This window comes from Salmo salar, chromosome ssa16 (genome assembly GCF_905237065.1).
Source record: "Salmo salar chromosome ssa16, Ssal_v3.1, whole genome shotgun sequence".
NCBI lineage: Eukaryota > Metazoa > Chordata > Actinopteri > Salmoniformes > Salmonidae > Salmo > Salmo salar.
The window spans coordinates 78,466,974-78,480,288 of record NC_059457.1 but is presented as its reverse complement, the minus strand read 5'-3'; the positions used below and the strand labels follow the sequence as shown (position 1 = coordinate 78,480,288).

General features: G+C 43.8%; 1 protein-coding gene across 5 annotated transcripts; it reads right to left on the bottom strand.

Annotated features, from left to right (window-relative positions):
* Positions 1-89: 89 nt before the first annotated feature.
* On the bottom strand, positions 90-12,811 carry LOC106574713 (POU domain, class 2, transcription factor 1). 5 transcript variants are annotated; one of them, XM_014150726.2, is made up of 13 exons: positions 12,576-12,811; positions 9,110-9,172; positions 8,746-8,828; positions 7,867-8,058; positions 7,650-7,776; positions 7,489-7,577; positions 7,183-7,359; positions 6,747-6,888; positions 6,441-6,595; positions 5,998-6,244; positions 4,749-4,983; positions 4,578-4,648; positions 90-4,359 (listed from the first exon to the last, which is right to left on the bottom strand). In XM_014150726.2, exons 1-13 carry the CDS (start codon positions 12,619-12,621, stop codon positions 4,091-4,093), a joined length of 1,896 nt encoding a protein of 631 aa, XP_014006201.1. In that variant the 5' UTR covers positions 12,622-12,811; the 3' UTR covers positions 90-4,090. The 5 variants fall into 5 exon arrangements, with proteins under 5 accessions (XP_014006201.1, XP_014006202.1, XP_014006203.1 ...); XM_014150727.2 differs by having other exon boundaries at positions 4,590-4,648; XM_014150728.2 differs by having other exon boundaries at positions 7,668-7,776.
* Positions 12,812-13,315: the final 504 nt, after the last annotated feature.

Here is a 13,315-nt window from a genome sequence, read left to right as displayed (position 1 = left end):
TATAATAAAGCCATCTCATTACAAAGATCTGATTATCAGGTTTGTCCTTTACCACTGAGTCTTCTTCTGCAAAGGAGAGACACAATGGCAACAATGTTACTACTTTTAATGATGTTTATAACAAAGTTACAGTAAGAGATTTTTCATATACATTTGTAAGTAAAAAAAACGTCATCCCCCCAATACAGCAGACAAACAGGTCGACAAGATGGGACATAGTTAAACGACTACAGTCTCCCTACGTTGTTCTTGTTCCTGTGACAACAGTGTGGCGTGATAGTAGTTGATATAGCAGTAGTAAGCTAGTATACTGTTGAGTGGGTGTGTTCATCATCTATGTAGTCTGCCAAGTAGTGACATCACACCTTGCATTGCCACAACCATGGGTGTCACCACCTAGTGTTAGTGTGACAACTGCTACCTCACTAAACGAGACAGGAGGAAGTAGGGACCAGATTTGGAGTGGTGTACAGAACGATTACAAAAAACTGTAATCCGTTACGTTATCAAACATATTGTAATCAGATTAGATACTTTTGAAAAACTAGATTACTTCTTGGTTTACAAAAATGTTACATTGACACCTTTCTGTTTTATCAATTACATTAAATTCAGCATTGAAAAACATTTACGTTTATTTCCCCTGAGCGAGTCTGATCACAAGTCAGAGACCACTATGACACAACAAATGTGTTTGACGGATCATTTTTGTCTTCTAATGCCTCAAGGGGAAAGTAATCTGATTACGTTACTGAGTAATCTAAAAGTTAACTATTTACAATTTCAGATAACTCGTAACGGATTACATTTAGAAGTAACCTACCCAACTCTGTGTGGGTGTTAGAAAAAGATATGCAGGCCTACACGTTTTCATTTTTTTTGTAAAAAAAAGTATTAAATCACGATACACAGGCAGTGAATCGAGGCACTGAATCCAAAAATACCTTACATTTGACCATCTACCAACAGTAAGATCATTCTGCATTGACATCCATACTGAATGAGAAAAAAAACAAGCTCTTTTCAAAACACATTTTCTGCTTGATGATATCTTCCCTGAAATGTACCATAATATACATTGCGCTTTGGAAGCCAGTGCTTGGTTTTGTATCGGTCTACTACAGTATAAATACGCTTTAGGGACGTGAGTAGAAAGAGAAGCGTGAAGAGAGTGGGAAAGACCGTCAGAGGCCGGGATTCAATCCGGTCCTAGGCTATAAAGGTATTACCTATTTTAAAGGCAGCGTTCCCATTCACGATAAATGCTGCATATGTTCAGCTCAATCAGAAATTGCCTTTAAAAGCCGCAACGCCTATAACCCTGCGATCGGATTCAATCCCGGCCAGAGTATTCTTTGGTATTTGTGTAGATGAACCATTTAACAGGATTTTTGCTTTGGAATACAGCTGGAGGAAAAGATCTGCCCTCTACTTGACGTAGAAACAAAACAAAGAAATGTTAAGGGGTCTCATTTCGACTCAAGGGCCACATCGGGATTTCAAAATTCAGCGGAGGGCCGCACTTTTTTGGGGACCGAATTGTTCGGCAAAAGTAATTTGTGGGCCAGAAAAAGGGCAGTTATTTTAAAACGTAAAAGGTCCATTATAATTTAAATACTTTCCAGTTTTAGACGTTCAAAAGTTTCCTGGAGTGTTTTTTTCCTCTGACCGTATGTTGCCGACCCCTGCATTACTTGGTGTACAAATTAAACTAAGACAATGTGTAAGAGATGTGATGACATTCAGATAAAGCGACTACAAAGGACAGCAGCACCACTGATCTAAGTGTGTGTGTGTGTGGTAGAGCGTTATGTCTTTGGTTTCTTTTGAGATGCAGCCTCCTGGTGTTGAATAGGCCCAACAGTCCCAGATGAACCCAGCACTAGACAGCCTGTCCCTCCCCAAGACTGGAACCATCAGTTAAGGATGTCAGTAAAGCTTTACAAACAGGTTTTTTAACCTGCATTAACATACAAGTAGTAGTCTGGAGATACCATATATCCCATCCATTAAGGCCACAAAATAAAACATTTTCTCCCTTGTGATGTAAACAAAGGCATGAAAAGTACAAATTGTGAAAACTTCTGGCTTTACATTTTTTTGATAAAACAGCACACACAAAAAAGTAAAAAACAAAACGCAGTACAGCTTGAGTACATTTCCTTAGTTACAAGAGGACCATAATGGAAACAAGCATTTGGACTTCGTGTTTATATCCTCAACAGTTTGGTATGTGTATTTGTTGCCAGGTCAACAAAAATGACAAAAAGGCCAGAAACGGATCAGTCCACACCCTGTGGTTTACTTTGGTCCAGAGTCACACAAACATTTCTATCCTACAGAGGATGTTAAAGATAATGCACTACATTCAATTACAGGAACCTACTAGTTCAGATAGAAAACAGGAATATTTAATGTGTATATATATATATTACTTCCATGTGAATATCGAGCGCTAGACGTAAAGTAAAAATGGCCCTCGGATACATATTTCAAAAACTTCTCAATATAGCAGAGCAAACCCACAACAAAAAGACTCAAGTAAGCAGAGATACAACTACATTTCCCATAAGGCTTTGCAGGAAACCCCCAGAACAAACAAACACCACCAAGAAGAGATCTCCCCATCAAACCAGCTACAAAATGAAAACGCTAATGCTTTGGTATGTAGGATCAGACAAGAATAAACTACAATTTCCGTGAATATATTACATAATAATAGCAGTAGTACTGGAGACTGCAGTTACAGTGCATGTGGAGTCAGCTCATGTGTATCAAGATATGATTCTCTGCTGTAGTCACCATTTCAAATGTACAGCAAAGCTCCAACAAAAAAACAGGTAAACATTTCTACATTCTTAAAATGTATGGTTTCAGTTTTGCTTGACTATATATATTGGTTTTTTGCTGCTGAGGTATTTCAATATATTATGTTGAGTCAGTACTGATTGCAGTACCCGGGGCTCTAGTGGCAGCATATTTGGTCTTACGAGCTTATTCTTTCTCAGAGAAGGCCAGACCTGGACAATCTCCTTTAACTTGAACATGCAGTGACTCACTGGGAAATGGCTATCCTGAGTATTACTTCAAGATCATTACTCTTGTAAATACCTTCTTGAACTCATGTAATCCAAGGCAGAGACTCAGTATGGGCCATGCAACCCCACTATACTACTGACACCTTACCCTACCTTCTCCAGACGCTCTTTTTGGTATCCTGCCTCTGTCTTCTATAGACCTCGGCATAAGGGAGGAGAATATCAGAGAGAAACATCTTTGTTAGTCTTTGGAAAGTCCCCTTCAAAATATTGCATTAATCTCTCCCACTCTGGAGAGGTCCATTAGATAAATCCCTATGCTACATTACACTAGTGTGATGATAATATAGAGCTAAGTCTAGTACACTAATATTTTTGGGTTGGATAAAGGACATTCCAAGTTCTCTTGAAGTCCGCTGTTTTTAACTCTTCCCAGAGACTGCAGTAAAGCTCTTCCATAGCAAGTCTACATCCAGGCTCTCTCACAGTCTAGTGATTATTTTTAAAGAGTTGGAACTATGTTGAAAAACATGTTAAAGCAACAAAACTTTTAATAAAAGTTTTGAAAAATGTCCAAAAATGTACAAACGGCAAATATCAGAGAGCACACAACTAACCGCAAAGAACATTTTAGGTAACATGAAAATCAAGCAGAGAGAAATCTAATCTTTAGTTGTAAATCTGACGTCAACGATCAAGGCCTGTACAACACGCCCTCAAGTAAAACTTAAAATTAGAGAACCTAACACACAGATCATCATGAAGTCTCTCTAGAAAGTTAAACCGTGTCAGTTTCATTCAATACTCAGCAAAATAAAATCAAATGCACATTTTTGGTTTTAGAAGCAGTTCTGAGGAAAAAGAGATTCTATTGCCAAATCTCAATCAATCTTTGAAAGGACCGTTAGGACCCCTTGTGGCAGAGACAGGGAGGAAAACATCTTAAGAATATTTTTCCAACAACAACTTTTTGGTGGTAGCAAAAAGAACAAAGATTAAATAACGATCAATGAAGAGGAAGAAATGGGGAGCGACCCGCCCCGCGAGTTCATTCATTGGGCCTTAGAGGCTCTGACGATGGTGTTGACTGGTGTGGTTGCCGTGGTGATGGTGTTGGTGCCAGCAGTGAGTTGCAGGCTGAGGGCACTGGCAGGGATGAAGCTGACAGGGTTACTACCCAATAAGGACAGGCTCTGGGGGTTCAGGAAGAGGGGCGTGTTCACGATGCTGGGGGCAGAGCCAGACATGCTGGTGTTGGCAAATAGTAGGTTCCCATTCCCGTCTAGGGTGGTGATGGGGAAGGACCCGCTGGAGGCCAGAGCTGCGAGGAAGGAGGAGGAGGGAAGGTTAGACTAGTATAGTGACTGGGGATCATTTCTCCCTGATAAGACAAGAGAAAGCAAAGGTTCCACATCCCTTCTTGTAATCAAAACAACCCTATTTCAGAGCTCTAGTGACTTTTAAACAAGCCAGAGGGGAACACATTAAATGTATATTTAAGTATGTATATAAAGGTGCATAGTAGCGGGGTGTACTTGCCACTCAACACACCTTGGATGGTGGCTAGCGCTCCTCCAAAACCTGCAGTGGTTAGGTTCAGTAAGGCCCCCCTGGAGGAGTAATCAGTCACTTATGTGATAATGGACACAATACATATTTTTCACTTAGATACTGAGTGGACACAGCACTTTGTGTCTGTGTGAGCCTCACCCTGTGTTGAACTGCGATGAGGGCATGAGACTCGGGCTGATTCCCGCCGCTGCAGCCGCCATTGCAGCCAGACCCCCGCCGTTGCTGTAGAGCATCTGCCCCGCCTGCGTCATGGTAACGGCTGGCTGTGACATGGTTGTCACAGAGGAGGAGGGTGTGAGGGACATAGAGGGGACTGTAGGGGTGCTGGAGATGACGGATGCTGTGTTGCCGGTGGCTGACGCCAGGGTCCTGTCTAGAACACAGGATGGTCAACATTACACCATATAAATAATATACTATCAACATCAAATAAATAACTACAGGACAAAAGACAAGTCTGCATCACCTTCAACGATGAGGGAAAAAAACGATCAAAAGTTAGTTTGGATATTATTTTTGACGGCATATCGTATCGTTTTGACAATATATTTTTTGCGCTAGTTTTCTGTACCAGCACTATTTTTCCTTCATAGTTTCAAATCAAATGTTGTTTGTCGCATACACGTGTCTAGCAGATGTAGCGAAATGCTTGTTCTCCATCTTTTAAAATAGGAAGCCAATTTGTTTTCAGCACTTTTATTTCACTGACTGATCAAAACCAGTTCTCTCATGGCTCTCCCTCATCCCTCTGCAGCAGACATATGGTGAGCAATATGTTTGGAACATCGAAATCGCAATAAAAATCATAGTATCAAATCGCAATACATATAGAAGAATCGGCACCTAAGTATGGTGATATGGTATCGTGAGGTCCCTGGCAATTCCCATGATCTTAGTCTGGATAAACTAATGCGGAACTGCTACTACCCATCAGTGTTGGGATTAGTTACTTGAAAAAGTAATGGTTTGTATTACTTTGCGTTACTTTCATGAAAAATATCTCAAAAGCTCAGTTTGACTGTGGGAGAGAGGAAGGCAGGCCGCTCGCTCTACTTACTACCTCAGCTTTGATCACTAATTTCTCCTTTCATCCGTGGCGTTGCCTTCCTGTGTCAGTCTACAAGTGCTGCGCTATATCTCTATCTATCTATCTATCTATCTATCTATCTATCTATCTATATGGGCTGCTTAATTAGCCATATATAATGTAAACCAAACATCTGCTATCAGTTGTGGTTATAGCCTGCATGTATATGGACCCATAGAGATGCACAGAGGACACACTTTCCACTAGACGGTGAATCCCTCTTTGGGCTTTGCCATCACAGAAACTATCAATGGCAAAGATCAGACGAGTACACCCCAGACTAGAAAAATATACACGTACCTGTGAGGCTGAAGCTGGTGACAGGCAGAGAGGGGGTGACGGTCACAGTGGTCTGGGGTACAGTGTTCACCAGGCTGGCAGTAGTAGGGGACGAGAAGATGGACTTCTGGAAAGCCGAGCTGCTGGGAGGATTGATCCTCTTCTCCTTCTGCCGGCGGTTACAGAACCACACCCGGATCACCTCCTTCTCCATGTTCAGCTGGTCTGCTATCAGGGAGATCTCGTCTGACGACGGCTTCTGGTTTTGCTGCAAGGGGACAAAGAGCACCAGACTCAGTGAGGGGAAGTAGACAGCTAGAGCTGGCAGTGTTCTGTAGACACCCCGACTACTTCTAAATGCACGGCGTACAGTCAAACATCCCTTATTTGGGTCGAGCTCTTCTAAAAGGCATCTAAATCTCGCCTGAACAGGTACAATCTTCTTTGTTAGAACCAGGTCTCACCTGGAGGAAGCTCTTCTCCAGGGCCACGCGGATATTGGTGTCGATGCTGGTCCTCTTCTTGCGGCGCCGGTTATTGAGGTCAGATGCCAGGCTGGGTGACCCGTGACCAGAGCCCAGGGGACTGAGGCTGGGGCTGGACTCTGAGCTCACATTCTCTGCAGCCAGGGGGACAAGGAGAGTGGGTCAGAAATCACAGAGGGAGAAAAATTCTCAGATACACTATCCAAATATAAAAATGTACATAATGACAGCATTAAAAAATAGATATATAAAACACACACACACACCTTCCTTATGAGGACCTACCTGCGTCGTTGAGCCACTTCTCCAGCAGCGGTTTCAGCTTGCACATGTTCTTGAAGCTCAGGTTGAGTGCTTCAAAGCGGGAGATGGTGGTCTGGCTGAAGTCATTACCATACAGCTTCCCCATGGCCAGCCCCACGTCACCCTGGAGGGAGAAGAGAGGGGGAGAGGACGCAGGCAAAGTAAGACTGACATCAACCAGGTTGGTAGTATATAGGGTGAGTTCCCTTCCTTAAAAATGTAGTTTGAAGCACTGAGTATTTAGGAAAAAAAGCTCAAGTACAATATAAATGCAATCCATGGAACTCTTTCATATCCTGTTTCTATGGTAAAATAATGAGGGGAAAAAATAAATAATTTATCACAAACACAAAAAATAAAACCCTATCTATTATGAGCGTATTACAGCGGAAGCCAGTCCTGAGTCCCTGGGCCATACCTGTGTGAAGCCCAGTCTGATCCTCCTCTGTTTGAAGGCCTTGGAGAAAATCTCCAGCTCTTCCAGATCACTGGCGTCCTCCAGAGTGGGCGTGCCCAGACCCTTAGGGGGCGGGGTCTGGCTGTGGATGAGGAGCTGGCCGGGGGTGGCAGTTATGGTCCGCGTGGGAGCGGCCGCCTGCGCACGATAGGAGAGAAAGATAGAGGGAGGAAGATAAGAGATGTGCATGGTCTGTGTTCCTGTCCTGAAACAACCCACAGCCACTAACAATTCGGCTATTGTGAAAAAGTGTGTGTTTCCCCTAACCTGTGAGGCGATTGTGATAGTTGGAGTCTGTAGGAGGTTGGCTTGGCTCTGAGGTAGTTGAGTGAGAAGATTTTGGGCTTGTAGGAGATCTGTCAAATGAGAGACGGTTTAGTGAAAGGTCCTGAAACATGAAACTACTTCAGTGCTGGTGTATAGCTTACTATGATACTGAAACATACTGGGCTGTCCCTGTGGAGTCTGGGAGATGAAGAACTGAGGCTGTAGCTGGGTGGCCATGGAATGACCTGGCTGGACCAACACAAACTGCTGCAGGCCCTGCTGCTGAAGCTGAGAGGGAGAGAGAGAGAGGAGCCAGTGTTAGACAAGTATGAGTCACTGTGTGTGAGTGAGTATATAACACTATAGTAGATCTCTTACAGGGGTGATGTGTATAGGCTGGGACAGTGGGAGTTGGGTGGTGATGGGGGTGGCTGCGGAGGCAGAGATGGCGGCCCCTGTGGTGCTGCTGTTCTGGGCCTGGCTGGCGGAGTGCTGCTGAACGGCTGCTGCAAGGAGCTGGGCCTGAGCCTGCTGGAGAAACAGCTGCTGCTGCGCTGGAGACAAGGTCAACTACACAAACAAACACACACACAGAGAGAAGAGATTGAGGGAGAGAGTGTGTGAGTAAGAGAGATAAAAGGGGGTGTGTATCAGAGATTTAATCTGTGGCTTAAACCCTACTACTTTTAAATTGTAAAAAGCCAGTGCAACCTATGGGGATATGACTGCCACACACACACACACAGAGAGAGAGCGAGAGCGAGAGAGCGAGAGAGCGAGAGAGAGAGAGAGAGAGAGAGGTGGGAGTATTATAATCAAAGATTGGTTATGAGGCACATGTAAATTGCCTACATTTGCATATCCACCCCCACCTGTTCCTAAGCGACAGTTGGAGTGGGCTAATTAGCATGCAGCAGACAGCGCGCTGGTTTTTTGTTTCAGCGAGAGGAGGCATGCCAGGCAGCAGGCTGCTGTACTTCCATTTTAACGGCTAGTTCCAAGCTGGCGGGCTAAAGTAGCGGGCTAAAGGCGTCACCATGGCAACGCTGGACGCAATGAATGGACCCCTTGAGTAGCCATGGGGACGGGATCATATCCGTCTTGCCTTGGTGTTAGCATCATGTTGGCTATGGAGCTAACTGACTATATTGGCTTGTAGAGTATTAGAGACTAAAGTATGCAAATGAGCATTTCTGGCTTTTGTCAAAAAGAAGGGAAAAGAAGAAGATGAGTAATGCGTGGGAGTGTGTGTGTTACCTGTTGCAGCAGAGCCTGTGACTGTGCATTGGTGAGGGACATGACAGTCTGCTTCTGAGAGTCCCGGCCATTGGTCAGCACGCCTAGAGAGACGGGAGGTCAGTCAGCACAACACAGTCAAAATCCTCCAACATACATCTTCGCATTGGACCAAATATACAGACAAAGTTGTTACTACTCTGTTACCACAGTACAGCACCGAGGACAACACCATCGAACCGCAAGTCAGTTCAGGACTACATTTTCTGTGATGGAAATGAAACAGGCCATAATATATAAAGACGGCCAAGCTCATTCCAAGAAACACATTCCATGACATACTAAAGGCACTAGCTGTAATCAAAAAAAGGCTGTAGGAACTCACCTTTGACTATGTCCCCGTTCTCCATGTTGCTTTTACTGGATACTGACAGGTTGATTATCGAGTCTGAAACAGAGGAAAAAATAGAAGCTTAGCTTACCAAACGGCTCGGAAACAGCACATGACAATTCAATTTATGCCTTCAGAAAACAAAAGAAAATGGCAAATTCAAAGGATCAACAAGTGTAGAATTCCACAAACCACAGGTGTTCTGGAATACTCCATTGTCATGACACACGGTCCAATACCCATACTACTAACATACCCAAAACATTGCTTCATTCAAGTGGTATGTTAGTGTGGATATTGGAACAGATCTCTCACACTGCTCTGCTCACCAGCTATTGCAGAGTCCAGTCTGTGGCATCACCAGCGTGCCATCCAGGCCAGCTGGCACTGACCCCGTTCAGTTGGGCCCACTGACCAGGAGCAATCAGAACCCAGAAGACTGGCACAGCCAGATGTGTTAAACAGAACCCAACACAGCAGGAGGAGATCCGTCTAGTGTTCTCTCTCGCTGACTGTAACAACACCGCCTCTCTCACTGTAACAACTAGCTGCTCGGCACACCGCCTCTCTCACTGTAACAACTAGCTGCTCGGCACACCACCTCTCTCACTGTAACAACTAGCTGCTCGGCACACCGCCTCTCACTGTAACAACTAGCTGCTCGGCACACCGCCTCTCTCACTGTAACAACTAGCTGCTCGGCACACCGCCTCTCTCACTGTAACAACTAGCTGCTCGGCACACCGCCTCTCACTGTAACAACTAGCTGCTCGGCACACCGCCTCTCTCACTGTAACAACTAGCTGCTCGGCACACCGCCTCTCTCACTGTAACAACTAGCTGCTCGGCACACCGCCTCTCACTGTAACAACTAGCTGCTCGGCACACCGCCTCTCTCACTGTAACAACTAGCTGCTCGGCACACCACCTCTCACTGTAACAACTAGCTGCTCGGCACACCGCCTCTCTCACTGTAACAACTAGCTGCTCGGCACACCGCCTCTCTCACTGTAACAACTAGCTGCTCGGCACACCGCCTCTCACTGTAACAACTAGCTGCTCGGCACACCGCCTCTCTCACTGTAACAACTAGCTGCTCGGCACACCGCCTCTCTCACTGTAACAACTAGCTGCTCGGCACACCGCCTCTCACTGTAACAACTAGCTGCTCGGCACACCACCTCTCTCACTGTAACAACTAGCTGCTCGGCACACCGCCTCTCTCACTGTAACAAATCAACAAGAGTGTGGCAAACAGTCCTCCTGTCTTTTTCTCCTCATTTTCTCTCTCCATCCCTGTGGAATGGAACAGAAACAAAGAGTGCAGCTGGCAGCGTAGCGCCCATAACGAAGCAGCGTAATCAGTATTCAGCTGATTAGAGCCGTATGCAAATTCAGCCCCCCGTTTCTCATTAAGCCAAGGCGCCCGCTTTGAAGTTGCGGCGAGCAATTCATTTCACACAGAGCTCCGAAAGCTTTCTGCATAATTCAAAAAATCTCTATAAATATTTATCAGCTAATTTACATATTAATTGGATAGCTTTTAAGGAGTACGTGGCATGTGCCAAATAAGTTCACTCTCTCCCTCGCAACTCTTATAATGTGAGGGCGAGGGGGATAAATTACTTCCAAGCTGTAGACCCCACTTTGCCATTTGATAGCAAACTGATAGTAAACTTTGTTTCCAAATCCAAGACATGAAGGCGTGAGTGAGTGTATGACTACTCAAACCCTTATCATGGCCTTCTCTTCAATGGCAAATCTCCAAAACAAAACATATATGACATTGAATTTGTATATGAGACTGATGGCTGGAGGCCTACATTGAAAATGTTGGAGCTTCAGCAGACAGTTGTGGATAAGAGCCTTGAGTTACATAAACCTAATTGGCACACAATGCATTATGCAAATCATTCAATTAATAGAATTTCAGATTAGCAATGAATTATGCTTTCATGTTATTGAAAGCCCAAATGCATAATGCAAAGTAGATAAGGGAGAGAGAGCGCACAGGAGAGAGGGGGCAGAGAAAATGAAAATTCAGCATATTCAAATAACAGACATCCAAAATATGCAAAACATTGATCATATTCTGTCAAATTTGAGCTGAAAAACACTGCATCAGATTCCTCCTGACCATTGGAGGCCCTGACACTCAGGGCTTTACGACACTCCGTAACATTCTATCAGAAGTCGTTTAACTTCAGGTAGACAACTACAGGACTAGACGGTAGTAAAAGGAAAAATGGGGAAGGAATAGGCTAAGTCAAAAATGTGATTGTTTTGGAAGAGACTAACTGATGGGTAGCCTATATGATGAGTAGTCTACATGAGATCCACAGAAGACCTTGTTCTTACATCAACCTCTAGTACACCGTGGGGTGGCTAGGGAGGGGTCTCTTACTCAACTGTGTCACATTTACTTTTCACAAAACACAGGCTGAGCTAGTACTAGGACAACTCTAAAAGTTATTCCACTGGCATGCCTGTAGGCCTAGCGGGGAAGACACAAACGATGACAAACTTGGCCATTTCAATTTCAGTCTGCTTTCACTAGCAAACAGAACAAACCAGTTGGGAACAGTAGCCCTCTTTGCCCAAAAAGTATTCAACCTGATAGCTAGTCTGTGACCTCGGCCTGGAACTTGGTACAGGTACTTACTTGCCTGTAACCAGAGTTACAAACGTGGTGGCAAACTCCACTCCAAGCTGTTTAACATTTTATCAAAAAGTTTTAGTTCAAATGTCGAAGAGAAGTTAGGAGAACTACACTATAAGGATGTCAACGTTTCCATGGATTTTCATAGTTTTTCGTTGGTGCGATCTCATTGATACAGCACCCAAAACGTTGAATGTTCATTGCTACAATCAAGTTACTGTAGCCGGCTAGTAATGAAAATAAGTGATCTCCTCCTAGCGGTAAACCCCTCCTCCCAACTGCATTGCAAATAATAGATTTACTGAGTTAATGCAATTGTTGTATCAAGTCCTCGCTAGATTCTTTAAAATTAATTCTAAGCATACCTCTGAGAAATGAATATGCAAAATGTAGCGAGCTGCTAGTTAGCACGAAGTAACACTAGCTATTTGCTAGCTAGTGTCCATGCAAGCAAAGCTAGCTCGTTAACTATTGCCTTTTTTCTGTGGCTATGTTCCATTACAAATAAAAAAGTGAAATATCTAGAGTAAACAACTCAACAGCGTTGCCGATTACAGATAAAATATGTTAAATTGCTGTGACTTTTGGGTATGAATATGGAACGCGCACCACACAAAGGAGGGAATGTCTTTTCCTCGAACGACAACAATCCTGGCTAGTTTTTTTTTCCTCCTACACGCGCCGGGTAAGATTGTAAACTGGACCAACCATATGGTGCTGGCCTTTTCGTTTATTTGTCACGAAGTCAGGCCTAATAAAATATAATCTGCAAATGAATATGTAAAATGTAGTAATGATTACCTGGTCCTGAACTTTCATATTGGCTCATTACTCCTCCGTCAGCCATATTGAATATTTAAAACAAATGCATTCAGTCAACTATAGAAGCCCTCCCACCCGTCACTATCTGACCATGCTAGAACCGACGGAAGTAGGCCTACAGCGCTTCAGAAACCTCAAACACGATTTTAAACACTTATACCCGACCAACCCTAACATAATTCTAGAACAGGTATCGTCTGTTGTAGCTCAGTTCTGCATATACTTTTTTACTTTGCCCGTCTAGCATGTTCATCTAGTCACTAGCCTAACACTCACCTGACATCAATAGAGACATTAACACCACTACAAATAAACCATGGCAGAGAGTAGTAATGACATGTTTTTCTTTCGCAAAGTGGAACAGTAGCATTGACTATGTTATTTGCGCGCGTGTATGTCTTCTGGCTTGAACTGTGCGAGTGCATACAGTACATGCCCATACTTGTAGGGCTAGACAGATGCTCAATAGGATATTGACTGCCTTGTCAAAGTGTGTCTTGCTGTAGTATTCTACCCATAATATAACAAGCAGATAGTATGTATGGGGTAAAATATTGTGATTAAAAAGCACCCAGTTCAGTAGTGATGAATATGTTGAGTTCCCCCTTACAATGTAAAGTGCTATGCGATTTGGTTTATGCTCATCCTAATTCCTTCTATTCTGTCTTCTATTCTTCTACTCTGTCTCATGTTTCCCATAAAGATGTGATCAACTAGAA